Source organism: Python bivittatus, unplaced genomic scaffold, assembly GCF_059951505.1.
Source record: "Python bivittatus isolate LINGU-HERP-01145 unplaced genomic scaffold, Pbiv_v1 ctg000610_np1212, whole genome shotgun sequence".
Taxonomy (NCBI): Eukaryota; Metazoa; Chordata; class Lepidosauria; order Squamata; family Pythonidae; genus Python; species Python bivittatus.
In genome coordinates, this window is record NW_028277088.1 from 29,335,640 (window position 1) to 29,362,687 (window position 27,048).

The 27,048-nt window shown below is 36.5% G+C and overlaps 1 protein-coding gene across 1 annotated transcript in view; it reads left to right on the forward strand.

The window, feature by feature from the left end:
- Nucleotides 1-27,048, forward strand: part of LOC103056205 (histone deacetylase 9) — a 136,404-nt gene that overhangs the window by 17,574 nt on the left and 91,782 nt on the right. Inside the window, exons 4-5 of the mRNA XM_025165974.2 lie at nt 249-298; nt 11,258-11,365. Of these exons, the coding sequence (XP_025021742.2) occupies nt 249-298; nt 11,258-11,365 (158 nt within the window). The remainder of the gene's footprint in view (nt 1-248; nt 299-11,257; nt 11,366-27,048) is intronic.

A 27,048-nucleotide genomic window follows, 5' to 3' on the forward strand; every position in this document is an offset into this window, starting at 1 on the left:
TTCTAGCAAGTAAGGCTCTTGCTGGAATTATAGTCCAACATATCTGGACAGGACAAGGTCAGAGAAATCTATTCTAGATGTTTTATGTATAGTTTAACCAGTCCAAAAATTTATCATAGCTTAACTTGTTTGGGAAGGGTTTAAGAAATGTTATTACTCTTTGACTAATTACTGACAATAATTAACAATATATTATTGGAAAAAATATCTACTTACATGCTCATTGTTATCTCTTATTTTTAATACAGGCAGTGCACCTCAAAAACCTTTTTCACTGCTGCCCTGTGGGGGTCTTGGAGTAAGTACCTTTTGCTTCTCTTTTCTAGTTAAGGATACAGATGCATATACTTAAATTATGGTATGTGTATATATTTAATGATTGAACATAACCAAAGAAGAAGATTAGCAATATAACTGTAGGTGTGACCATTCAGAGACTAGTTCCTATGTAAATGTACTCTGCAAACAAGGAGATAAACTAAAAACCATGTGAATCATATGGGCTTTAAAGGAAGGAAAGAGGTGGCACGGATAATCAATTCTGAATAGCGTTGTCAATGCCACATAAACAATGTTTGGTAGAAAAGTCCAGTGCCAACAACAAAATAAATACCTTTTGTCTTACATGTAGGGCAAATTTCTTTTGAGGAAATCTTTGCTTTGTAATTGTTTAAACAAATATGGGGCATAAATAAATAAGGAAAACGTTGCTTTATGATAATATCATAGTTTCTGTGTTCAGAGGTCTGTGGCTTTGGGGATGTCATTTATAACTTGGAAGAGAATCTGCCCTCAAATTCCTTGGATACACCTCAAAAAATTGCTAACAGTCTACCTCTTTTATGGCTCAGGGGAGGCAACACGAATCACATCAATATTGGCAGCCAATATGATTTTTGACATGCTGTAAAAAGCATAAAAGGGCTTAAGGCATTTGTTTAGATGAGGAATGGGCTGTCCAGCTGTGTCAGACCCCTAAGTTTGGGTTTTGGTCCTGGTACCTGAGGGACTGTCCTGCAGACAAAAGAGAATTCCACATTTATCTTATAAAATAAGGCAGCTGTCCAATTCAAAGTTTGTTAAAAAAAATAAAGGAAGAAAAACAAGCAGGAACAGAAAGGTCAATGCACAGTGTCAGATCTCTAAAATTGAATGAGGCTGTACTGGGGAAAAGTGAATGTAACACCTTGTAGGAATCCAGGTATGTAGTACAGAAGTGTTAAATTAGTGTTAACTTTGTTTCCTTTGGTCGACGTGGTTACTCTTGGCACAAAGAAAGATGGTATTGGAATACCTGAATGTAAATCTGAATAGTGTAGTAATGAAAGGCAGAATTAAGTTCATTTCAAAAAAGACTAGGCAGCATATCCAGGACATAAGGTACATGGGTGATACCTCATGAGCCAGAAGGCCAAATCTATTTTGCATAGTTTAGCTGTTATAATTAACATTAACTAAGTATGATATCTGTGAACATAATGGATGCCAGCATCAGCTATCATAGGTTTACAGTATCTCTTAAGAAGAATTAGCCATTTCTGAAGAGAAGGAGTTAACAACAACAACTTTGCTTTTTATATGCTTCCTTTTTATGTTTTGTCATTTGTATTTTATTGCAAGATTTTCACTGGCTTTTATAGCCCTTCTTAACCAGATGGGTCCAATGGCCAATCCTGAGTCTGAAAGAACTTCACAACCAGGATGTTCCTCCAGTTTATTGTTTGGATAGTTCTACACATGGACAAAAAGATTCACAATACAATTGTCACTAGCGGAACAGGTTGCCACTGAGGTGAGGAAGAAGGAAGCAATTTCATTGTGAATAATTGTCTTACTCCATGATTTGCTATGGAAGCAAGCCTGTTTACTATTCCTACACATTATGGCATATATAATATTTTCCATTCCTGAGCAGGCAGGGAAAACAGGACATAGGGGGTCTGCAACATTATGGGTGATGCAGGACTGTGAAGACAAGTTTAAGAGGTTCTTAAATCTATATGCAGGAGTGCCAGAACTCCTTACTGAGTAAAAAGTTTTACTACCTTGTTTGATAACCAAAATATAACATCAAAAGAACCCACTGTCCAGAATATTTTCCTTCCCATGCATCCTACTCATCTATCTATGTGAAATTTAAAGAGGAACCTCCTACCAGAATAACATTCTAAAATTTTCCTAAATACATGCAATGTAGTCTATTAATTGCATTTAATAAAATTAAATCAAGATTTTTTTCTGGCTCCACCCACTTTTTTGTACTGATCCTACCTACTTTTCAGAATTCAAACCAAATGCAAACCAAGTGTGGCCTTTGGACCTAAAAGAGGGCACCACTTCATTAGGTCTTCACACTGGGAAGTTTTTATATATTCCATTTAAATATAGAACATTGCTGGAGGGAAGATCTTTCAACAAATAATCACATGGGCAGTAAAATTTGAACCATTGAAGATGGCTTAGGTATGGTATTTCACTAGTACTTTAAGACTAAAGACTTACTGTCTTCCAGAAATGGCATAGTCTTTGCTGGAAGTTGTTATCTTAATGTCAATTCAGTTAAATATAGGAACATTCTAGGAGTGAAATAGATTGAGTCTTTACTTATTTGCCAGAAAGGGTGGAGAGGAGACGGCTGAAGTATATATATTTGTTCTGGGAACAAAGTGATTTTTTAAAAATGTTTCTTGTACCTACAAAGACACATGAATTCAGTAAAGAGAATATCATCAAAAAAATCTCTTTTTTACTGAAATTCCTTCTAATTTTTTATTATCTCCTAGATCATTCCACCAAGACTGGCAACTTTCTTAACTTTGCTAATACAATTGGCCTTATTTCATATTTATTGCATGCCATTATGACATGTTCATTTATAATTCAACCATGACATTCATTAGGCCTAGCTACTAGCAGCCTAACCTTCCAGTGTAGTCTTGAAAATAAAAATGGAGGAAGAGTAAGTACTTAAATTCATACTGGTCTCCTTTAGTCTCCCAAAATGTTTCATAGGTATCCTAACTGACTGCAGTGCGCCTTGAACGTCATCCCTGGGAGACCCAGATTACTCCAACTTTAACAATATTCTGATACATTGTAAAAATGTATGTCCATTTGGCTAGGAATTCCTCTTTTTGCTGTTTTTTCCCATTCATATACTATTGAATGATATGATTTTGCTGGGACAAAAGTATGAAATCTTAATCTTTTATCAGACAGATAATCAGATAGTAGGCAGACATTGTGGGACAAAGACTAGTCTCTCCAAATAAGTCAAGGAAGTTTTAAATCTCCCCAAGGCAATGAGAAAGCTATTAAAAGGTCTTACATTCTCAGCAGGGGATACTGGGAAGAGGGTGGAGTTAAGATGGTTGTAAGTCATACCCTTTGGTTTGTAAGAATCTTCCTAATCCCAAGATCTTCTGAAATGTTTTGAAAAGCATAATCAACCTTTCAGACTCAGGAAATGGTTTTGGTACCCTCCCATTTTTCTTTTTTTAAAAAGCATGAATCATGTAAAATTTTGGCCGTTGAATCTCAAGCTCTCATCCAAGAACACCAAATCTCTTTTGGTATTTTCAATTGGTCTTTAATTTGAAGGAAGTGCAGGCTCTGTTTTAGGCTGCGATAGCCTTAAAATCACTTTCCCATAAAATTAATGAATGAAGTGGAGACACTGGATCGTGCCTATTGCCTGTTGGCCTCATCTCCAAAGAAGCTGCAATTCAGACCCAGGGTATGTTCAACAAAGGGTCAAAAAATGCACCTAAATTTTCATAGCTGTATTTCTATAGATTCCCCTTTGTGTCACTCCACTGAATGTATAAACATGCCTTCCCCCATCTGATGCCCTTAAGGTTATTTGACCACAAATTGCCATAATCCCACAGCCAGCATGAAGAATAGTCATGTTGATTAAGAATGAAGGGCATTGTAGAACAACATATCTGGGGAAAGCTAGTATTAAAAGCATCCATTTGGACCTTTACCCAAGCCACTTTACTACTTCACTGCTGTATTTCTGAGAGGTACAGGAGAAAAAAACCTAGTCTTTCTTTCAGAACATATTACATGAGCCTTTTTATTTCCATGGGGAAAAACAGAAAACCGTTTGCATGCTGTAGGTAAAAAACCAGTAGCTTCCACAAAGAATAAATGCAAATTAATTTTTATTTAAGCCATCCAATCTTTTTAAATAACTCCACATACACTTCAGGGACAGGTAGTTTAATTTCTATCATCTGTGACTTTATTAAGGTCTAGTTTTGCTACACATGTCAGTGATTGAGCTACGCTGGAAATATTTGGAAAAGCCTGCAAATTCTATGTTCGTTCAGGAAACTCTGAATGAAGTAAATCCATATGTGCCTTAAAAGTCTTAGACTTCAGAGTGGGAATGTATATTCTGGCTTGTAACATTGTCATGAACGATTCTGCCTGTTTAAAGTGTTGCTGAAACCTGACTCAACTTTGAGTGTATTTGTATTTCAAAACTTTCTGCTTTTAAAAAGCCTGTTGATGTTAATTTTTTCTTGGTTGTTTATAGTATATACTATATATTGCACCAAGCTACTGTATATATATAATACTGATTAAGTTTCAAAAACTTCTCAGAGACAGAACAGGGCTGGTGTCAGCAGGTAGCATTTTCAGACAGTTGCTGATAGCCCATTGCTAACATTACTGTTTGAGGGATATGTGACAATGGTATTTTTTGGCAAGCAAGTTAAAGGTCGAGACTGTATTTTGCTCCTGAACTCTTGATCCTGGCTGCATCAGAAAAAGGTTTGTATCAAAGATACCTGACATTATTATTCCTCTCTATCCTGCAGTGGTAAGCCAACCCCTAGAGTACTGTGTATGATTGTGAATTGAGGATATTGGCAGGCTAGAGAAGGTTCAAAGGAAGGCCACAGAAAGTTGATGAGGGGACTTGAGGACATTTAACATTAAGGTTTCATCAGAGGCTAATCAGATCCTTATGGGGCAATCAGTGATTTGCCAAGGAAACAGCCAGTTCAAAAAAAGACACTTTTCTTAGTATCTCAGCAGGAGAAGAAAGGGTTAAATCCTCTCCCACAACACCTGCAAGTCAAATAATTATAATTATCATCTCTCTTTGCTGATGCTGTTTGCATTTTTAAAAATGCATTTAACCTCACATCCAGTTGCCTTCCAATTGTTCTGATCAGTGCAACCTTTTAAGTCCAGCAATGTGTAGTTTAAAAGAATGCTTGCAGTAAGATGAAATTGTCTTCTTGACATGCCCTACAGTCTTCTCCAACACCAAGCGGAAAAATTCTTCAGCATTTATTTCTATTTTAGGTCTCATGGCATTGGAAAACAGCTTTAGAAATACCTTTTAAAGGAAAAAAATAATAATCTTGGTGACGTTTCACAAGTAGACTGTGGCGTTCTTGCATTCATTCATGCATTCACTGTATTTATTTCCTGCTTTCCCTCCAGAAAACTCAAGAAAGAATATACAGCACTCACTTCTATAATGTTACTCACACAGAAACAGTTATGAGGTAGATTTGGTTGAGAGCAGCGGGTTTCCAGGAAGGTTTAAAAAAGTCAACCATGTTATTGAAGCCCTGTCTTTATTTATATGTGTCACGTGTGTGATACATGTTTAAAAGGGTGGGGCTTCAATTTTGTGGTTGTAGCCACCATTTTTGACTTTTTTGGTTCCCCTATGGATACCCCTAGTTGAGATATAGATACTGAGAACGGCCAAAGTCACTTGGTGACTTTGCTGGCTGACTGTTCACATGAACCTTGGTCTCCCTGTCGTAATCTAGCTATTTAAGCACTAAACTACAATAACATTCAAATTATTACAAGGATCCCAAGATATGCAAATGTGCACATGTGAATGCCCTGCCTTTCACTGTACAATTCTTTTTGCAATGATTGCAGCATTCCTGCCTTCCCATGCTTTCATTCAATGCCAAAACAAACAAACAAAAAAACCCATAATGGGCCTTTTCCAGATTGTGAAATATAGCCACCCTGGGAAGCTTCAGGGTGATTAAAAGACATGCAGTAGGAAACAGCAATGGCAACAGCAGAGTCCTCCAATCACTTTCAACAGTAAAGCAAGCTCAAAAACAGTACCAAGAGTAATATGAAGATAATCTCAAGTACCCTTCTGAGAACAAGGAATAAAAATAAAAAAATCTTTCATAGAGCTACCATAGTTCGGCTGTGAAAATCCAGATGACCACCAGGTTTAGAGTTTCAAGTGGTCTAAAATTTGTAGCCTGGATATGGTTGCTCTATTCTGTCGCAGGGGAAAAAAATGAAAATGCAAGCAGATTTTGAACAGCACTGCTTCCATCTCACAAGCAAGAACAGACATTAGTTGGACTATTCAGTCTCCACTGCAAACAACTGAATGACTACTAGAGGACAGCAAAGAGATATAGTAACACCCTAATTCTTTTCTGTATCTAGTGGTTATCTTGATCAGCCCAGGTCGTGTAGCCTTATCATTAGCCTTTCTTTGGTGTGTGGGTGACACAGAATTTCAAATGAAATGAAATGAAATTATGTTTATTTGGTCAGTGACCCACAAGATTTGAAAATATACATCACAAAAGTAAAATCAAATGGGTGAGATAAAATACTAGCATAACAAGGAGTCTCTATAATAAAAGTGTAACATACGCTACTATAATGGTATGTTAATTATCTGTGCAAGTATAAAGTATTTTGTAAATCTAAAATATTACAATCTATGACATAAAAATACATATCACCTAAAACAAGATAGCTAACACATAGGAAACCTGAAGTGATGAATAAAATAGAAATGGTTATTCCTATGATCAGTTATGCCTTATTTTCATCGTGGCAACACAGAATTTGCCCACTGCACAAATGATAAAGGGTTCTAGAAGATGGTTCACATAAACATTGTCTGACCTTCCTGGGAATTTACATATTAGGGGCAGAATGTAAGCAGACCTAATATCCCTAACAATACATGTAAAATGGATTTAATCTCCTTGTTACCACATGGGCAGGTATGCTCAGTTAATGGGGTTTTGGAATATATCTGCCTTGCAGCAATGCAGATGGTAAGATGTTGTGCCTGACTATGAAAAATGTTATCCTCGGTTTGGGGAAAGTTAGATTTTGTAGGTATCTTGCTGGTTCCCAAATGCCCTTATTTCTGCCATGTTGAGGCAACCTATTAACTTTGGCCTGAAACTCCATATCCCTTATTCTTTGGGTGAGCAGTTGTTTGGCTTGGTAATACCTTAAAGAAATTAGGAATAGTACAGAAAAACCATATAATGCCAACTTCTGCTCTACAGCCTGTTTCCAAGGAGAAGGTAAACTGTCTATCCAAACTAGAGGGGTCAGGCCGACTGGAAAGAATTGCATTTTCAGGCAGTAGTTTATCATCATCTTCCAGGACCTGACCTGGATTGCAGGTATTCCTGTCTCAAACCAGGTGTTTGCTGTTCCATTAGGTGCAGTGAGGATTGATCTCAAAAATTTTGTTTGCATTGATTCCAGGGCATCCTTCTTCACATAAATTCCTACTTGTACACCTTAAAGGATTTGGGCCAATGGTTTAGCCTTAAAAAATGTTAATGCTGCAGAGTTCAGATGAAATTCAGAACTGGTATATATTAGATTTCATCTAGTTCAGATGAGATGTTATGCCCCCTTGTTACTATAAAATAAAAAAGGTTTGAGCATACTAATCTATGCAGTAAACTCAAGTCCGATATTTGTTAAACTTCATGTCAATTGGTAGGTTGAAGGTCCAACAACGATTTGGAGGATCGGTTTGCCTTTGTAGCTAAAGATCATTATTGATCTTGGACAACAAATTCCTTGTCATTTCCAGGGTTCAACATTCCTTGCTTATTTCCTGCTTATAACTCTTTCATTGTGAGCAGTTCGCGACAAACTCAGTTTCAGTTTGTGGGGAACAATCCTGAAATTCAGCGCTGTCCTCTTTCATCTAAATCATAATATTTCAAGACTGAAAGCAACGTGCTTCTTTCTGGGGACCATGAGTGAGCCAGAATTGTTGCCCTTGTCCCCTTGCAATCTTCTCATTGGCACTGAACCCAAGAGAAGGAAGGGGTCATTCAGGCATCGAGTCTGCCTTTCTGCTTAGTGCAGGAATCCAGATTAAAAGTTCCTGGCTCATGACTTTCCAGGCAATGCTTGAATACATCCAGTGATGGTTGATTTCTGTGGCAACAGAACGTTGGAACAGTTGTGCCTTTAGCCTTATCCAGTAAGGCTCCTCCTATATTTTTCGTACATTGTGCTTGAATATAATCTATGCTTTGTCCCATGTATGACATACCTTCCACATAGAGGTGTAGTTCAGGAGCATCTACAGTCAGAGGTAAAAAAATCAATACGGTTGCTGCAATTACATGTTTGCACTGGCTATTTTGATTTTTTTGACCCCACCCACCCCTGGTGGATGTGCCTGGTATGGCTAATGCTAACATTTCAATTTTTTAAAGTATTATTTTACTTATTTATTTATTAAATTTCTCACCCGCCCATCTCCCCCCAATGGGGGAACTCTGGGGGACTCACACCAAACATTAAAAACATAATAATAACAAGACTTTTTTATTTAGTCAGTCATTTTAATTGATTGGTTTTGTTAAAAACCATATGTTTTCAAAATTAAAAACATAATTATAACAAGACTTTTTTTATTTAGCCAGTTATTTTAATTGATTGGTTTTGTCTGATTGAACTTGTTGATTTTTTAATCTTTATTATGATAATGTAGCATTTTCTACACTAGAAAATGTAGAAATATTATTAGTTATATTATGTATTGCTTTCATAATGTTTGTGTACTTCCTTGTTATCCATAAGAATATAAGATGGTTTAAAAAGGTTCAAATACAATCAAATACAATCAAGCAATCTTTTGTGCCATATTTAATTTTAGGCATTTTCTTTCCTGTAATCAATATTCTATAGTGTGCATGTACCCGTCATCAAATCTTTTATCAAATAGTACACAGCAGAACTAAAAGCAGATATTCATGGACACAGACACACATACAAAGAAACAAAAGACATAAAACAGCAAAATAAGTTTGTTAGGAACATCAATCATTGCCAGAAAAGTGTACACAACAAAGAATAAAGGTTGCGGGTTTTTGGTTTGCCTTTGGCTCTGTTTTGATGTATGCCGGTTATATGCTGGCTTCTTGTGTGTTTTTAGTTCTATGCTGGATTTTTCATCAGATTTTATGGTCCTATTTCATAATATTCATGTATTGAGTTGCTTTTTAAGCATTGCCTTCAGCGATTAAGATAAGATTGTATTTTTTTTAAAAGGGAGAAAACATGAATGCTGTGAAGGAATTATTCAGGAATTGAAAGTAGTCTTTTTCTTTTTCTTCTCATTTCTTTTCTTTTTTTCTAATAAAATAGTGTAGTGAAAAACTGAAAAATTTATATCATGAACCACAATAGAAAATGTAAATGTTTCCCACAAAATTGAATGAAATGTAGATTCCATTTGTAAATATCATGTTTAACACTACAGGGATCCATTTCTGCCCCTGAGCACTTTTTCTATGTAGGACCATTTTAAAAAATCAGCATCATCTGCTCTTGGCAACAGTCATATTCGCTTAGATGAAATCGGAAGGCATTCTAGGACAGTTTCATAAGAGGCTTTCAAAAGCCACAATTCCAGTATATGCATATTTTAGAATGTTTAAAATAAATTAATGAGAATATTGACAGTATTTGCTCAGGAATTTTCAAGCTAAGTGTGTCTGATTCCTTCATAATTCAAATGGTGGGAAAAATATCACAGGGGCATTATGTTTTTTGTTGTAACAAAAGGAACAGGTAATATATCATAGTTTACTTTTATGCAAAGCAGAGGTTGCCAGAAGCAACACAGGCACATGTGACATTGTTGGTGGCATCCATAAGTTTTCAAAGTCAAATGAATGTTCATTTTGTAAAAGTGGCTGAAATTTCAGATTGCCACTTCCCATAATCTTGCCTGAAAACCTAGGAGAGTTTGATCTAGAATGCCAAGAGCTATGTTTAATAAGAATTGCAAAAATAAGTTAAGATGGTACAATTTCAGAAGATGTGGGCCATTTATTAAAATTGTTTTTTTTTTAAATATCTCTGCTGTTGTGAGAAATTGCAAGAAGTACATTGTGGTAGCTGAAAAGGTTGCCAACCTCTGGTCTAAGTCAACATTTGGATTCATCTAGAGAAGTCATTGTACAATACTTAAGAACAATATTGCATTCAAGGCTGTATAATAATAGTATCACAGTGACTCATTTAGTTTTTAATAAATGACTCAGAAATATACACTGATAATATATGAGAATATATTCAAAAAGATTCTGTTAGCAAATGTTTATGTCAGATTCTTCTATCATTGCTTCAGAAGAACAGGTATAAATACAGGAACAATGATTCAGACAATTTATCATTGGTGCTTACAGAATAATGTGTTTATGATTTTTAGCTAATATCCTGAGGAAGATAACACCCAAGGAGTTTCTCCTCTTACTACACAACTGCCTTATTGTCCAAAGGCATGGTAATCACCTGGATTAGTGGCCATGTGGATCAATAGAATACACTTGCCTTATCCTGCATGTTCCCAAGTGTTAAACGGCTGCACTCTTTTTGATCTTAGATTAAAAATATCTCTTATTTCAGGGACATGCTCTACAATTGCTTCCCCCTTTTTTAAAAACTGAACTTATTCTGTAATAACCTTTTTGACAGCTTATAAATTGCACTGTTACTTTTGTTTTGTCCTTTGCAGGACCCTTAGAAGATAGACCATGTAGAATATAAATATAAATATGAATACACACATGCGCATGCACGCATACACACATATTGTGTCTCTGACTGTGGCCTGGTATCTTCTAATGAACCCATATAACTAAACCAGATCTGGCCGATGTAATACCGTTTGTAATGAGAAATCTAAACAGGGAATGGCAGTGAGGCATGACAGGAATGTGTTTCCATTGGAGAAGTCAGCGTAGAGAAAAAGTATAAGCAAAGCCATGTCCAGAAGGCCTTTTCAGCTGGCCAAGACGGAAGACTAATGTTATTGTACATTAGTTGACACCGTGCCAGCCCTCCCTCACTGATTTGTTTTCTCTTATATTCTTTCTTTTCTTTCTCTTTCTTTTTTCTCTTTCTTTTCTCTCTCTCTCTCTCTCTCTCTTTCCCCCCCTTCTGCTAACTGTTTGCTCAGGTGGACAGTGACACCATTTGGAATGAGCTGCATTCGTCCGGTGCTGCACGCATGGCTGTTGGCTGTGTCATCGAATTGGCTTCCAAAGTAGCCTCAGGAGAGCTGAAGGTGAGGTCTGGGTTGCATTGTGTGTGGGAAAACTAGGGGAGAAGCTGAAAGCAATGTTGTTCTGGGATGGGGGGGGAGGGAGAAAGGGGGATGGGGAATATAGTGGGTCACTAATGAGGGATAATTGAAAGGGCCCTGCTTGATAGTCAGGGGACAGTTTTATTACTTCATCAAAGACAGCATATACTACTACTACTACATCATCATCAGTATTATTGTTGTTGTTATTATTATTATTATTACCATCATACCACAGAAACATTTACACAATCATTGTCCAAGTGAAAATGACTCAGAGGATGTAGAGATCTGGCATGCTATTCCACAATTCCCTTTTGAAACTTTTTCTTTTAATCTTCTCAAGTTTTTAAGTACAGCCTCAAAATGCCACCCAAAGTGAAGAAAAGTAAATAATGACTTGTGGGCTTTGAAGAAAGAATGATGTTGTTGATTAGAAGGTTAATGATGCAGAATATGCCTTTGATAGAAATGATCTCAAAGCTCCATTTTTGAGCTTCCTTTTCACATGATCTGAAAAGAATGAGGTACAAATCCTGAATTATTGCCAGTCTAAACAATTTAGAAAACCTGCCTCCTTGACAGATATTAACTTGTTATTTGATATTTTAACAAATCTATTTAGATGTTTGACTATACAGGTGTACAGACTGAATATTCAGATACCCCAAATACTACTTGATAGTAACATAGCTATTTACAAACATTTAGGCGAAGGAGTTTGAATTTCTCAGAGTAACCATATTCAAGAAACATGGTTTACAACTTCCTCAAAGTACATAGTTTAACCAGAAAACCTAAGGTTTTTCACACTGGGCTAGGAGATTTTTAAAATAGATCTGGTCCTTATGTTCAATTTTTGGCCATAAGGAGATGTCACAGGAGAAGCAATAAGTACAATCAAAAATAGCATCCTGTACTTCATGTGAAATGTGTATCAGTGCCATTAGCCTGCTGTGAATTTGATCGCTCCTCTGATCAGCATGCCTAGAAGATGAACATGGACTCATGTGTGACATTAACATTTTCTGTTGCTATATCACTTTCTATTGCCTCCCACTGTATAATGTGACCTAGGTGCCCTTCAGATGTGTGGACTTCAACTCCCAAGATTCTCAATAGTGGCTCTGGTGACTGGGGCATGCTTCATGTTGAAGTCCATACTTGTGAAGGGTGTCCAAGTTTGGAAAAGATCGTGCTAACCATTCCAGGAGGAAAGAAGAGGAAAAGATAAAACAACCATAGTTGCCAGCTAGGACATCATTTTACAGTCTAAGGTGAACACATCTAAAATTATTGTAAACTCAAATAGATGTGTGCCTGTAATTAAATTCCTGCATGAGAGGATCTAGATGGAAAAACCCATAGCCATGGTTGTGTAGATGCAGAGGTGGTTCTGAGAAAACCCTGGGCCTGTTGCTGTCATAGATTTGGGCACCATCCAGCACAACCTGAACTGTATTAAGTATTTGCTTAAATCTTTGTGATTTCAAAAAGACAAGCATGACTAAATTTCTCTCAACAGTGACTGCCCTGGCCTTGAGCAAGTCATAATGTTTCACATTCAATCCACCATTTTTAAAAGGCAGAGCAATGTCTTGTCTTGCTGGGTTGTTACAAAGAAAAGAAAGTGCAAAAACAATAAAGCACTTTGTGCTGTAAATAAATGAGTTATAGAAAATATGTAGATCATGGCTTCTGCAATTCTTTTCCACCCGTGTACCAGCAGTGGCTGTGGAAGGCAACTGTGTTTTCTTCCATATATGTAATGAAATACCATATTGCCTTTTTGTGTGTGTGTTTGTGTGTGTGTACTTTCTCCCCAGGAGCTAATCAGGGTATCTTCAAATGTGGTTCCATATGTATTGGGAGGCAGGGGAGGCACTAGTCAGGATGGGTGCATACAACAAGATGTGTGTGTTTCTGTTTTTCTATATGTTGTGTCTGTATTGGTGTGTCTGTGTGTATTGGAAGTACAGGGCATGCTGCATCTCCTTTGCTCTAAGTTAGTGTTTTTCAGACTTAGCAACTGTAAGATGTGTGGACTTCAACTCCCATAATTCCCCAGCCATACTTACAGTATGAATGGATGAAAACAACTGATTTATTCCATTTTGTTCAGAGCAGCATTTCTCAAACTTGGCAACTTTAAGATGTGTGGACTTCCCCAAGCTGGCTGGGGAATTCTGGGAGTTGAAGTCCACACATCTTAAAGTTGCCAAGTTTGAAATACACTGCTCTAAGTCATATAATCAGGAGGGAGAGTGAGGTGGCTTAGAATGGAGGACTTTTAATGGACTTTTAATTGGGGGACTTTTAATGGAAAGTTCTCTGCAGCTCCCAGTCTAATCCTACCCATTTTCAAAATCATTCTTTCTTTTGCCAGATTCTCCCCCTCCCCCAATTTTGGTCCTATTCTGCTCCATTTTCTGAGAGTTTCCTGTTGGCAGGCAGACATACAGTACAGATAGACAGAATTCCTTTACATCATGTCTTTCCCACTTTCTGCTGTGGTGTAAAGCATAATAATTATGCTGTAAATATCTATAGTGTTACTGTGCATGTTTTATCATATTTTAAGCATTGCTCAAACCAACTAACTGTGGGTGACTTCATTTGAATATTTGCACATATATTGTGCAATTGTGCTCTGGTAGCTCTCGGAGAACTTCTTCTAGGGTGAATTTCACTTGTGTTGGAAATCTGCTGTGTACAAGTCACAGCCTGAGCTCTCAAGGTTCCCAACTTTTCCCCAGAAACTTGGGGTGCAGATCCTTGAGCCTTTTCAAGGTTGTGCCCAATGTGACAGAGGCAAGACTAAGGCAATTTGTTTCATTTATTTTAAATTAAATTAAATGAGCATGGGAATGAAATGAATATTTTGTTTCTGTTCTGACATTCCCCATTTCTTGGATCTACCCATTTTGTGGAGTGCAACACTGGTATGGCCACTCAGAGGCAAAATGTAGCCTCAGGCCAGGAAAAAAAATGTACTAAATTAAAAAATAAACACCTGAGCTAAATAGTACCTAGCTACTGTTACCGTAATATTTGTTTTTTAAGTTCTTCAGTGGCTGCAGTAAACCATCCTTTAACTGGAAACTATACAGAATGCTGACGGTTTTAAGATGGATATGTGGGAAAAGACATTCCTGTTCCAGGGGCTATATATGTCTTATTTTTCCCTCTACCCCTCAAGCTACTATGACATGACCTGTTTAAGTGTTTATGCCTACCACAAATGTTTACTCACTCAGAGATTGTGTCTTCTGCATTTTAATGGGGTAGGTGCTTTTCCGAAAATGAAATTAAATAAATAAATGAGAAAGAAAGCATAACACTGAAATAAAAAGGCCAGATAATAAAATCAACATAACAGCATAACATCAACATGAAGTAAGTAGCGCCATGGACAAATTAATCCTATTAATTGGCACATAAAGGTCAACCTTTTATTTAGACACTTAAGGCTTTGACTGGAGTCTTATCAGTTGCTGAAAAGCTGGAGGATGAATAGACAGACAGATGGACAGACAGACAGATAACAAAGTTGGTAGACATGAACATCCCTGGGAATTGTATTACCAGGACACTAGCACAGAGAAAGATGTCCCGATAAGACCACTCATAAAACCCCTGAAAATCTTACTAGTCTGATTCATATAAATAGAAACTGGTGTTTAGGCAACCTGATCCCAAGTTGTTAAAAAAAATAGGGGCCCACGAGTAGTATTTAAAGTTTCACCTAGAATCACCAAGGAATCACATGGCACTATATTTCATCTGACTAGTCCCATCAAAAATTTAGTTGATGCATTTTGTATAATATGCAGAACAGTTGTTTGTTTAACTTAATTACAATGCTTAAAAGAAAGATTTCATGTTTCCATATTTTCTGTTGAAAACAGGTTAAAATTGGGAAGTTGAACATTGTATGTCTTTACCTTTAACTGCTGCACCTTTCTTGATGTAACGTCATTTAAAAGTGCAGCTAGATAAGAATTATCAGACATGCTTTATGTGCAGTTGACACAACCAGGATTTTCTGGAAGACCTTTAATGCTTATCTTGGTAGATTTATGGGGCCTTCTTGTTGTGGTTTTACTCTATCTCTGTGTAATGAAGGCTTTAAAAACAAAGTTGTCAATCAGTCTACTTTTGTATGGATGCTGAAGTAGCTGCAATAAAACAACACATATGGCATGAATGGGGGAATTGCCCCCACCCATATTTGTTTGCAATTTATTTGAAGAAAATCTAAAAATTGCTCTGTAAAACATTTGTGTAGAACTTAATTTTGTAGATGGTGGTGAAAGATTGTTTTCAGTCTTACAGGCTGCATTGTCACATTAGGGGCTGTTCACTTGTTCAGCATCTATACACAGAACTAGGTACTTGCTAGCATACATATTTCATGCATGTTCTTCCTTGTCATCTGCTTTTCTTTCTTTTTCATCCCTCTCCCTCTTACCAGATTTGAGAAGGATCACTGGGAGCAAGGTGAGAACTGAGAAACAACTTCTTTGAGGAAAAGGTTGCTAATTTCTCCCAGCAATTTTTAGTAGTGTCACCAAGAGAGAAAAATCTCAGTCCTTGTTCTTTCTCTGTCTCTCACGTTCAGTCAATGAAAGATTGAAAGGAATCTAGATAATTTGCTTCCTTGTAGATTTCTTGGAATAGAGGTAGCTTAGGTTTGCTACACACCCAGCTTAGCAGTTGGGTTCTCTGGTGTTCAGAAAGCACTACCTTCTTACTGATCAAGTTTTCAACAGATGTTTCCCCCTCCATCCCAGTGAGGCCTCTTCAGTGTAACAGTTCAGATTTTTTTTTAAAACTTTTAAAATGATAATAAAGAAAATGCATAGTAATTTCCTGATTTTGTTTTTAAGAAATATTGGACAGTTTGGAAAAGGGATACTAAAAAAAACAAAACAAAAACATGTCATTTTCTAAAAAAATATTAAAACTTATTTAATAGTCTTGCAAATATTAGATATATTCCAAGGTAATATTAATTTGTTCCAGCAAAACCATCAAAGAATCTTGTGATCTCTTAGAACGGCCTCCCTAAACCCTGCATCTTCAAGATGGATTGGACTACAAATTCCATCATCCAAAAGCATTATAATTGTTGCCTGGAGATGGTAGGAACTGTAATAAGTACATTCAGAGGGCACTGGATACGAATCATTAAATTAATTATAAATTTTATCCAAAGAAGTGAGCCCAAGTCCACCAGTGCTGATAACTACTCCGCTGGAAATTGATCGCAATGAGATTTACATTTAGGGTTTAAGATTGCAGCTAGGTATTAGCTAATGAGCTAGAACTTAGATTTTGTTGCAAATTCATTTTGATTTTAAATCATGGAACTAGGCTACCCTAAGCTGTCCTTCTGTATATAGTTAAAAGCTACTTAGCAATGATTTTACAGTCTACAGTCAACATATGGAGAATTGTTCATCACAGACCATGGGAAGACTTAGTTGTGGTCACAGAAAGTATCTGTGGCACAAATGAAAAGAAGATTGACTAAATTCTGAGCCATGTCTTCTACTAGACGCTCTGTCAAGCTATGCCATAATCCATAAAATGACTTGGAAAAGAGTTTATTTTTAAAAAACCCAGTTCCTGAGTGTACCCCTGCCAATATATGTAAATGTCAATATAGCAACCAAACTTGATAACTGACCCTAAAATATGCAAATATGATTGAAATACTGAATCTGTAGCTATAATAAAACATCTTTTCTTTCCATCTGGAATCTCTTGTGAACTGTTTAATCTTTTTATTGTTCCTGGCTAATGGACAAAATACCAGCTGTGAAATTGTAAAACAATATAGCCTACTTGAATCTCACTTTAAAAAGAGCTAGCAATTACTTATTTTTGTAACAAAAATGTCATCTCCATTTGAACATAAACATGGGCAAAATGATTAATCAAAACTGAGCTCTTTCTCTTGTTTGGTAAAGGAAGCGAGCAGATCTTTGGCACAAAAATGACATTTAAGCAGCACCCTAGATCATAGCACGGTATGGCTGTGAAAAGTGGTAAAATATTTAATGGGGTTCTTTTATCTTCATTCTAACCTGAGGCTGTCTAGTGCAGCAAATGTTTATCCCATGTGATCTGCAATGATGCTGTAAATAATTTCATTCTGTATGCCTCATACCTATGATGTTTTCATTTGCATGGAATTTGCCAGTTCAGTCACTATGTACTAATAATTGATTGTGCCATACACATTGCACGAAGCAGTGCAAAAGATTTTGAGTTTTTCAAACTTCTTATTATTTTGCACTGGGTAGTTAGCCTCTTCTCACTTTTGTTTAAAATTCAAAGTGCTGAAAGATTTGGAAGAACTCAAAAATCTGTTTCACTATTTTGTGACATTTTGGTTGGCTCTAACACTGGTATTTCTTGACTGTATATTTTAGACATTCAAGGAGGTAAAGCCAATCAGTTACAATAAAATCCCCAAAGTCAACTCAATATTTTTGATTTTTCCAAAGTCACATTTCCTGTGACTTTGGAAAAACCAAAGCTGTTAATTCACTGGATAAAAGAGAAGAAGAAAAATATGTTGACGTAGGATTCAGTGAAAGGAAATTTGGGAATGGAAACACAGATGAGGATTGTTCACCCAGGCCACTATGCAACTTCCAGGTTTTTGCCAGATTTTTATCTGCAGGAATAATTTAATCAATAAAAATCAAAGATCTCCTTTGTCTTCCTTTTGATGAAGTTGACAATCAGTATTATGAACAAAGAGTTCGGGCAGAAGATGAAATGGTTGGGGTAAAAACAATCTTGTTTGGGGGTATATAGAATGTGTATATATATGTATGCATATACAGAAGAATATGTCTTATTTTGGTTTTATTGATATAGAGACTAAAAAGCAACCATCCCCCAAAAGTTATATTTAACCCAAGATTATGTACATACACATACACAAAAACATGTATCTATTAGTATCCTATTAAATGTCAAACAGCAACAGTTTTGAACAGAATTTGGTGGCCTTTCTGTAGATCTCAGATGACCCATCAGCTAAGAGAAGAATATTTTGCTTCTCTGGGTTATCTTAACTATGGGTTAGTAAGGGCATTATTAAGTCAACATATCCCACTATATAAAAAGGGCAAACACAGATGGGTAAAATGCACTCTTCCATGGGAAAGGTGGAGGAGAATATATTCTTCCTCTATGAAAATAGTTAAGGATTTCAGTGCATTAGGATTAGAGGCTTGTAAGATCATTCTGAACTAACATCTACAATTTAACAAAGTTGATATGAGATGAACATCCTAAATATCGTTAAATCTGCCAGGTTTGCAGCATCAGATGGCTCCCAGAAAGACAAACCATACTTGGTAGTGGAGTATATGTTTTGCATGAGGTTCCAGCTTCCAGGTTCAACATTTGGGGAGGAGCATAAAATCACTAAAGTAGCAATCTGAGAATACATGCACCTCAAAAGTCCTGACAAGCTAGCTGTTAATGTGCAGGGATGATTGTTTTTGTTGCTCACATAAGGAATCACTTAAGAATTTGTACTACTATTTGAGTTAAAAGTGGTATTATTCAGCACCAGGCATGTTAGATTATTGACTTTCTAAATTGGACTAAAGTAGGCACTATTGAAATTATGAGGACCAGTTTCTTGTGCATTATTTAAGCTCCACTGATATCAGTAGCAAGTAAGTTCAAGTAACTTCACCTGAACTCTCCTCTTATGTTTGATCTTTTTATAAGAAATGCTTGTGTGGAAGACAGCTTCATACTTGTTGCTGGAAGTTTCCTTGCAGCACTTCTCACAAAGATACTACGTTGGAAATAGCCCCACATTTGTCAGCAAAGTTTGCTCATTCCTTTTTTGCATCTTGACTTGCTTTCCACCCTGTATCTCAACCCTGTACGCTTAAAGCCCTCTCATGAAAGTTTACAACATACCAGCACAGCTAATATGTTAGAAATATTATTTGATTTAAAATATGTGTGATAGAACAGTTTTTTGCCTGTAAATTCCAAAATGCTGTTATAAAATTTGACTCACTGATGGCAAAACAAAATCAATCCCAGGATGATAAATTCTGACATGATCATGAACATCCATTTGTGCTGAACCAAAACAAGCACAAACTCCTTCAAATCCCTCTTCAAGATGGCATGTATGGAGTTGCCTTTTTGGTAGACAAGGATAATTTAACCAAATTAAAATAGTTTGAAATGAATATCCTTGGAACCTAAAACTGTAGGCTTTCCTGGGATGGTTCCTTTTGATATGTCAGGACTGATCAAGCTCAACATGATTTTTTACTGTATCCAGTCATTGTTACTCTGCTGTTTGCTATTTCAAGGAAACATGAATGAAACATAAATTTGCTTTTTTCAAATACATTTATCCATTCGATGTCAGTGAAGCTTTCAGAATAAAAGTCTAATAGCCAGAGCAGATCATCCAAAATATCTATTGGTCTTAAAAAGGTCCAGAATGAGGAGGTGGGATGGTTTTTCCCCAAATATAATAGATCTTGCTATGAACTATCATTCCCATAATTCTAGAATAAAGACATATTTATATACAAACAGTTAAAAGGTTCAGACAAACTAGTCCTCTGTTTATAATCCTCAGTTTTCTTTTAAGATCATGGACGAAAGCATGAAGTAATAGATCTTTTGATTGGCAGCTCTAGGACACGATGAGCAATCTACAGGCCCTGAGTTGCATGTAGCCTCTTAGTCCCTTCTGTATGGCTTCAGTGGGTCTCTGGATCTTTTGCTGAAAACTAGTGGTATAATTGCTCACCACTTTTGAAGTAGGAACTACATGAAAATGCTAGTATAAGCTTTATAGTAGGCTTAATGTCATTTTGAAATAAAGACCTCCTCCAAATTCCTACCACAAATCTAAGAAAGACTAGACCCAGCCATACTTTTCATTATTGCCCCCTTCCATTTTGGCCCCTTGTCACTCAAAAAAGAGTTAAATGCAGCTTCCACAATCAAAAAAGTTACCTGCCCATGTTCTAGAAGCTTCCCATCTGGAAGAGGCAAAGGCAAAAGTGCAACAACTTTTCTTTGAGTTTATTTCACTAGCAAATCATAAGTAGAAGATATGTTCTGCTATCCACCCTAAGCTTGACTTGCCATGGCATTAGCCTATTGCTTCTTCCATAGTGATCCTGACAAATCTTTTAAATATTTTAATTAGTTGGCTTAAGTGATTATAAGTCTTTGTTGTGTAGCATGTCTCATAGGCTTCTCTGTTAATTATCTGGACATTCTTGAACTTCATACAAAGGAAGAAAAACAAGATGATATTTAAGATTCATAATCTTTGGAAAATCAACAATGAGTCATGCATTCAGCACATACCTAAGTGATATTTTATAAATGAGCTCTTATTGCTTCTTCCAATAGGCCAGTGATATGAGATGAAATGATGACCTTTTCCTGTGGAGTGAAGACTTTGATAAAGCATTGATATGCCATTTTTCCTTTAAGCATATCTAGAGATTTTTGAAGCATTTCTTTTCAATCTTGAGGTTTAAAGCACACAAAATCAGGCTTCTAATATAATGACAGAGGCATGAATCTTTCCTCTAATGTGTATTACTGTCACTTGGTTTAAAGTGTATTGGTGTCTGTATCTTAGTATAAACAAGTGTCTGTGTAAAAATGCTTTGAATTTATGTGTGTTGGCTAGATTTTCAATATATTCCTTGGTGTTAGACAATCTATCTCTTGGGTATATTTTTGGTGTTTTGCCTGACCTTCCCCCCCGTTCTGAGATCACTGTCTGGTATTTACTATTGCCCCAATTCTCATTACCTTTGGTTAAGATGGGACAATTTTACATTAAACTTTATAGTCATGGAAAGTATTAAGACTTTCTGGAGAAATGAATCATTGCTGATTAACACAGATTGGCACACATGTTTAAAATTGATGAGTCGGTAGAAATACCAGGCTCCAAAAATAATTAGGCACTGGGGTTGTATTGCATCACTCTGTGCCCAACATTCTGATCTTGCAATTGTCAAATATTTTGGAAGATTAGCCAAGAAACAAAACACAGTGAATAACCTTCAAAAACTCTTTGATTATGGAAAAATGTATTTTGGATCATGTCAAGTGACACAATTTCTCAGTGCAATAAATAAATGTACCTTGAAACAGTTAGCCATGGAGCTGGATAGGAGTGGAACCACGATTATGTTCCTATGAGATTCCCAAAAAGTGAGTAAACTGTAGATGAACCAATGCACTTTTAAGAAGCAGCTTTGTGTTAAGAAAGAAGTCTGGGGTCTATATGGGTTTCCCTTTTAATTTAGGCACATCCATAGCTGTATTTATCATGTTGAATGGAACCTGGATTTGATAGGATTTTTATAATAAGCATATATCAAATTAGCAATTTGCTTTGACTTTATAAATGTAATTATTTCTTGCTCCTTTCTGCTTTTAATGGGACTGTGATTTTCATTTTATTAAATGCCCAAGGAACTATTGTTAAAGGATGGATGGAAAATTTAACAAATAAATAATACGAGACACCAGGCATCTTTTATAAACATTGCCTCTGACTGTCTGAGTTTTAGAAGCCTTCCTTCTCTCTTGTCTCTTTTTCCATGCATCCAATATCTTCTCTTCCATGTAATTTGATTTCCTGAAATAATATACTTTAGATTGAAATATCCTAGTGATTGTAGTATGGCTTAATTCAGAGTAAATACAATGCTACTCTGAATGTACTGACATATTTGTTGTGGATGAATAGGGTAGTTATATGTCCTATTTTAGAGATGAATGCCTTCTCATGGAAGACTTAAAAAAAAAAAGAGCCATATTTTAAGGTAGGGTTTATTCAGAGGTGTCCAAACCAATGGGAGACTAGTAGTTGATAAGCAAATATTTCACTTTTCCAACTTTTTAGCAATAATAGTTATACAAAATCTTGGCTGCTACTCCCGCTAATCTCAGGGATCTAATGAACAATGAACAAAAATGTTTCCAGAAACCTGAATCATAGAATATAGGAGTTGTAAGGACCTTGGAGATCATTTAGTCCGTTGTTCTTCCAAGTGCAGGAATCCACCACTATAGCATTCCTGACTATCCAGCCTGCTTAAATGCTTCCAGAAAATGAGATTCCATCACCTCCCAAATCAGTCTCTTCCATTGCTGAGCAGCTTTTTTTTTTCTTGATGTCCAACTGATATCTACTTCCTTGTAATCTGTATTTACTGTTTCTCGTGATGTCTTCTGGAATAATTCTGCCCCATTATCTTCATGGCAGCCCGTCAGATAAGCAAATACAACTGTCATGTCTCCACACATTTTCCATTATAATCACATGGTAATGCCCACCATCTTGATTTTTTGACCCTCCCTTCTGCAGACACGTCTGCTCCAGGCTATACATGCTCAATAACTCCAACTGTTCCAATCTTCATAAGTTTTTCTTCCAAAGGTGTAGCCCTGGACTGGATGCTGTATTCTAGATACGGTCTGACCAATGCAGAACAGAGAAGAATCATGATTTCTCCTTTGGTGGAGGGAACACAGCAAGCTCTTTGGGAGTAAGCCTCATCATCAGAGAGTATTTTAAGACTCACTGCCTGGTGAACTATAACACTGTGAGAAGAGAGCTTTTGGTGAGATAGGAAAATAAAGGATAAGGAAGAGGAAAGACAAGGAAGAACAACTAAAACTGGGGAGACAGTGAATGTAAGATGATGGCACAAATAAAGCAAAAGGCAAGAGAACCTGCAGTTGGACTTCGCTAATCAGACCTGTAAGTCCAACCCTGACTCCCCCAACCCTTCATAGATGTCTGGCTTTGAAACAGCTCCCTTCCCTGAAGAGATGGCAGAAAATGGAGCTGTTCCTCAGACAGGAGTGCCAGGTAGGAAGTCAAGGAGCTATTTACCATAAAGAAGAAGGACAGCCTAAACTTCTTCAGCTGAGTCTTGCATTCCAGACTCACCTATGGGGTAGGAGAGAGCCGAAGGACATAAAATGTTGCTGCCAAAATGGCTTATCTCTGTAGTTGAACTTTATAACTTGATTTCATGGTTTGAAAGATCGAAGCTTCAAAGGATACTGTATTTGTTTTAAACCTCCTTTCCTGACAGCTTAGGGGGCAGGTGTGAACAAATTAATGTGTCTCCCTACTTTTTGGTTTGTCCATTTGCCTCCTGACACTTGCAGCTGCTGATCACTCCTCACCTCACTGCCACATTCTTGATCCTGACATTAGACATCTCTTGATGAAGCCTAGGATTGCATTTGCTTTTTCTGAAGTTGCATTGCAGTTCATTTCAAGCTTGTGATCTGGCAAATCCCCACCCACCCTTTTTTTTTTTTGCATTTACTGATGCCCAGTATGCCTCCCCATCCTATAGTCATGGCTCTGATTTATCCTCTCAAAATGTAGGATTTTGTGTTTGTCCCCTTGAAATTCATCTTGCAGTATTTGCCCAACATTCCAATTTGGCAAGGTCTTCCTGAACCTTGACATTGTCACCTAAGGCATTTACCATTCTCCTATCTTTGTGCATATTTGATAATCATATTTTCTAACCTCTCATCCAAGTAATTTATAAGCATGTCAAACTGTACAATACCTAAAGTGAAGCCATACAGTATGCTACTCAATTTCTCTCCCCTGAAATGGAGCCACAGATGTACACTCCTTGGGATACAATTGTTCGATCATTTCTGTATGCATCTAATGGGAGCATAATCCAGCATAATTTTGTCAGCTGGTCCAATAGAATCTCATGGAAGACTTTACGAAATGTTTTGTGAAGTTAAGACACACGATGTCCTTTACGTTCCCCTTTGCAATTGATAGATCAGGTTGGTCTGGAACAATTTATTCTAGATAAACCCATGCTGAGCCCTGCAAACAATGTTCCCAAACTGTGAAATCTCTCTTCTTTTTTGAAGGTGTCCTTCATTTGAAGGTCCATCTAGTCGATTAGGGCCTAATGATAAAGTAAGAGCTCTAAGGGCATATCTGCACTTACTGTTTAAACTCCTCCTATCCTATACTCATACTGTGTTGATTCTAAGCTTGATTTAAAAAGTCCTCTTCACAACAGCTTGTGCAATATTCAGTCCAAACATCACATCGTCTCATTGGGCAGTTCCCCCACTGCTATGTCCTCCCATCTGTCTAGATGGGAATTGCCTCTGGATGGTTCTTCCTAGACAAGTATACTTTTGTGTGTGTATATATGTATATATATATACACACAGATATGCACACAAAGTTAAACTAAATTTATGTAAAAGTTAAAGCATCAAAATATACATGCAGGCATAACCAGACATGCTTTTTTAAAAAAATAAATTTCTTATTGTCCTGTTGCTTTCCAATGCTTTTAGAGCTATATTTACCATGAATGTTGTAATAACATAAAGGATGCAACTTTTGTCTTGTAAATTGAAGGTTGCTGGTTCAAAACCCAGTAGAAACTTTTTAAAAAATATTATTTTTCTTTCCCAGAGACTCCTACTTTTCCATGTGCTTTTTTCTCTAGTCACTCAAGTTATAAGGGTTTTGTTCTCAGCTCCCAATAGCCGAAATAACCTATGGACTATTTAGGAGCTGGAGGGTGAAACTCTTCTGCTTGAGTAACTGGAAAAATGATGAAATGATATGCTGACAGATTTCAAACCAGTAACCTTCTATTTAAAAAGCAAGTATTATAACCATTGTGCTATTACAGAATTCATGGTAAAAGTAGTTCTAAAAGGTACAAGAGACTATGATAAATAGCAACTCAGTTGAAGGGCCATTCCTGCCTTTGTGAAGTAGCCAATTAATAGTTGGGGTTAGCCTGCAACAAACTGAACTATGCTATTCTAAATGGACAGGAGTACTCACAGAAATATAACATGGAAAATTGTGCTTAGGAAGTGGGAATAGAAAAACAAACTAGCAGGTTGCTCTGAGTGTGAGTTAAGGATTAATAGAGGGTGATGTATTTCTGCCTTCTAGAAATGGTAGTTAGACTGTTCTTGTGATGGGACACCCAGGCAGAGTGGATAAACTCTAAAAAAGACAGTAGGAACCATTAAGTTGCCCATCAATATTAGCCCTACCTTCACAGAGTGAATATAGAGACTATGAACCTATTTCATGTATTTTTAAATCAAAGTATATTAGAGTTGTGCACTCTTTGAAAATGTTTAGGAAGCAATGCTTTGGAATTTATACAAGTGGAAGCATAGCACCTCCCTGATATTCATTAAAGCAGACCTTCCACCAAGCCTGGAAAAAGGTGGTGTTGCTTTAAGAGTTTCCATTTGCAGGTTCTCATGGAAGCTACAAAAAGATGTGGCTGCTTTAAAGAATAGTAGAGAGCTGTGCTTGTGTGAGATCTGGAAAACTTTTTCTGAATAATTTTCTAAGTATACACAGCCCTAATAATTATCCACATGTATACATTTAAAAATCACGTGCAAATTTACGTATATCTATGTCCACATTTTTCCTTTTTCTTTCTTTCTGATGCAGTCACTCTATTTTTATTGATGTGTCTCTGGTAGCCCCATGAATGAGCAAGAGAAAGAAAATCTAGACAGCTCAGTTTCATTTTCTCTCTGGCCATCTTCAGGCATTCAGTTCAATCTGTGAGCACTTGAAACTGGATAAAGAATGACATTTTTATATCACCTTACTCCATACTCTTCCTGTGAATTTTTTCATACCTCCTGGATCAATGCTTGGAAGATGGGGACAGGCAGTTTTAGAAGCCTAAAGAGAAAAATAATATTTGTATAATCCTAATGGTGGAAATTACCACCATTAAGATTATACAAATACCAAAGAAGACCACTGAAGCTGAGTGGATTTTAAAATCAGCCTGGATTTTAATTTTGATGGAGATTAAGTTGGATGGCATGCACCCAATAGTGTGTGTTTGTGTGTGTGTTTGTGTGTGTGTTTGTGTATAATATTTTTATTTTAGTTTTTAATAGACATAGTAAAAAAAAATACAGACTAAACTAAAAGATAAAAGAAAATTAAGAAAGTTTAAACAGTGCAAGAAAGAAAAAAGGAAAGAGAGAGAGAAAAAAGGAAAAAAGAAACAAAGGCAGTAATAAAGAATTGGCTTCCAACCTTTATCACACTGAGCATAAGCTAATCTAATAACTCTTCATCTTCTTTTAAAATTGCAAACAAAAAATTCTTCTTCCCGTAACCTAACATATCTGTACACAATCCTGAAATCAGTCCTGGTTCAGCAAAAAGTCCTTTAGAAGCTACCAGAAATGTAAAATAATTTTTCTCTGATCAAATAGTCCAACTTTATACTCCTTCCTTTTGCACTTCACAAACTTGGCCTTTAATTTGTTCCAGTGGTGTTGCAGGATTTGGTCTTTCATCAATTTTTGGCATTCCAAAAAATTCTTCAGATCAATAATATTTATATTTCTGTCTCATTTAACACAAAATATTATTCCCTCATTAATATATACATATAAAATCAGTGAAAGATGAACGGTACATTTCTTATCAGCAATGAGTGTTTACATCTTTACTGCTTACCCTAAATTTCTGGGCATCATTTAGGATTGATTGAACTGATCTTTATTCCATGGTGTGCTGGGAGGGAATGGAAAGTTGTAAGTGATGCATT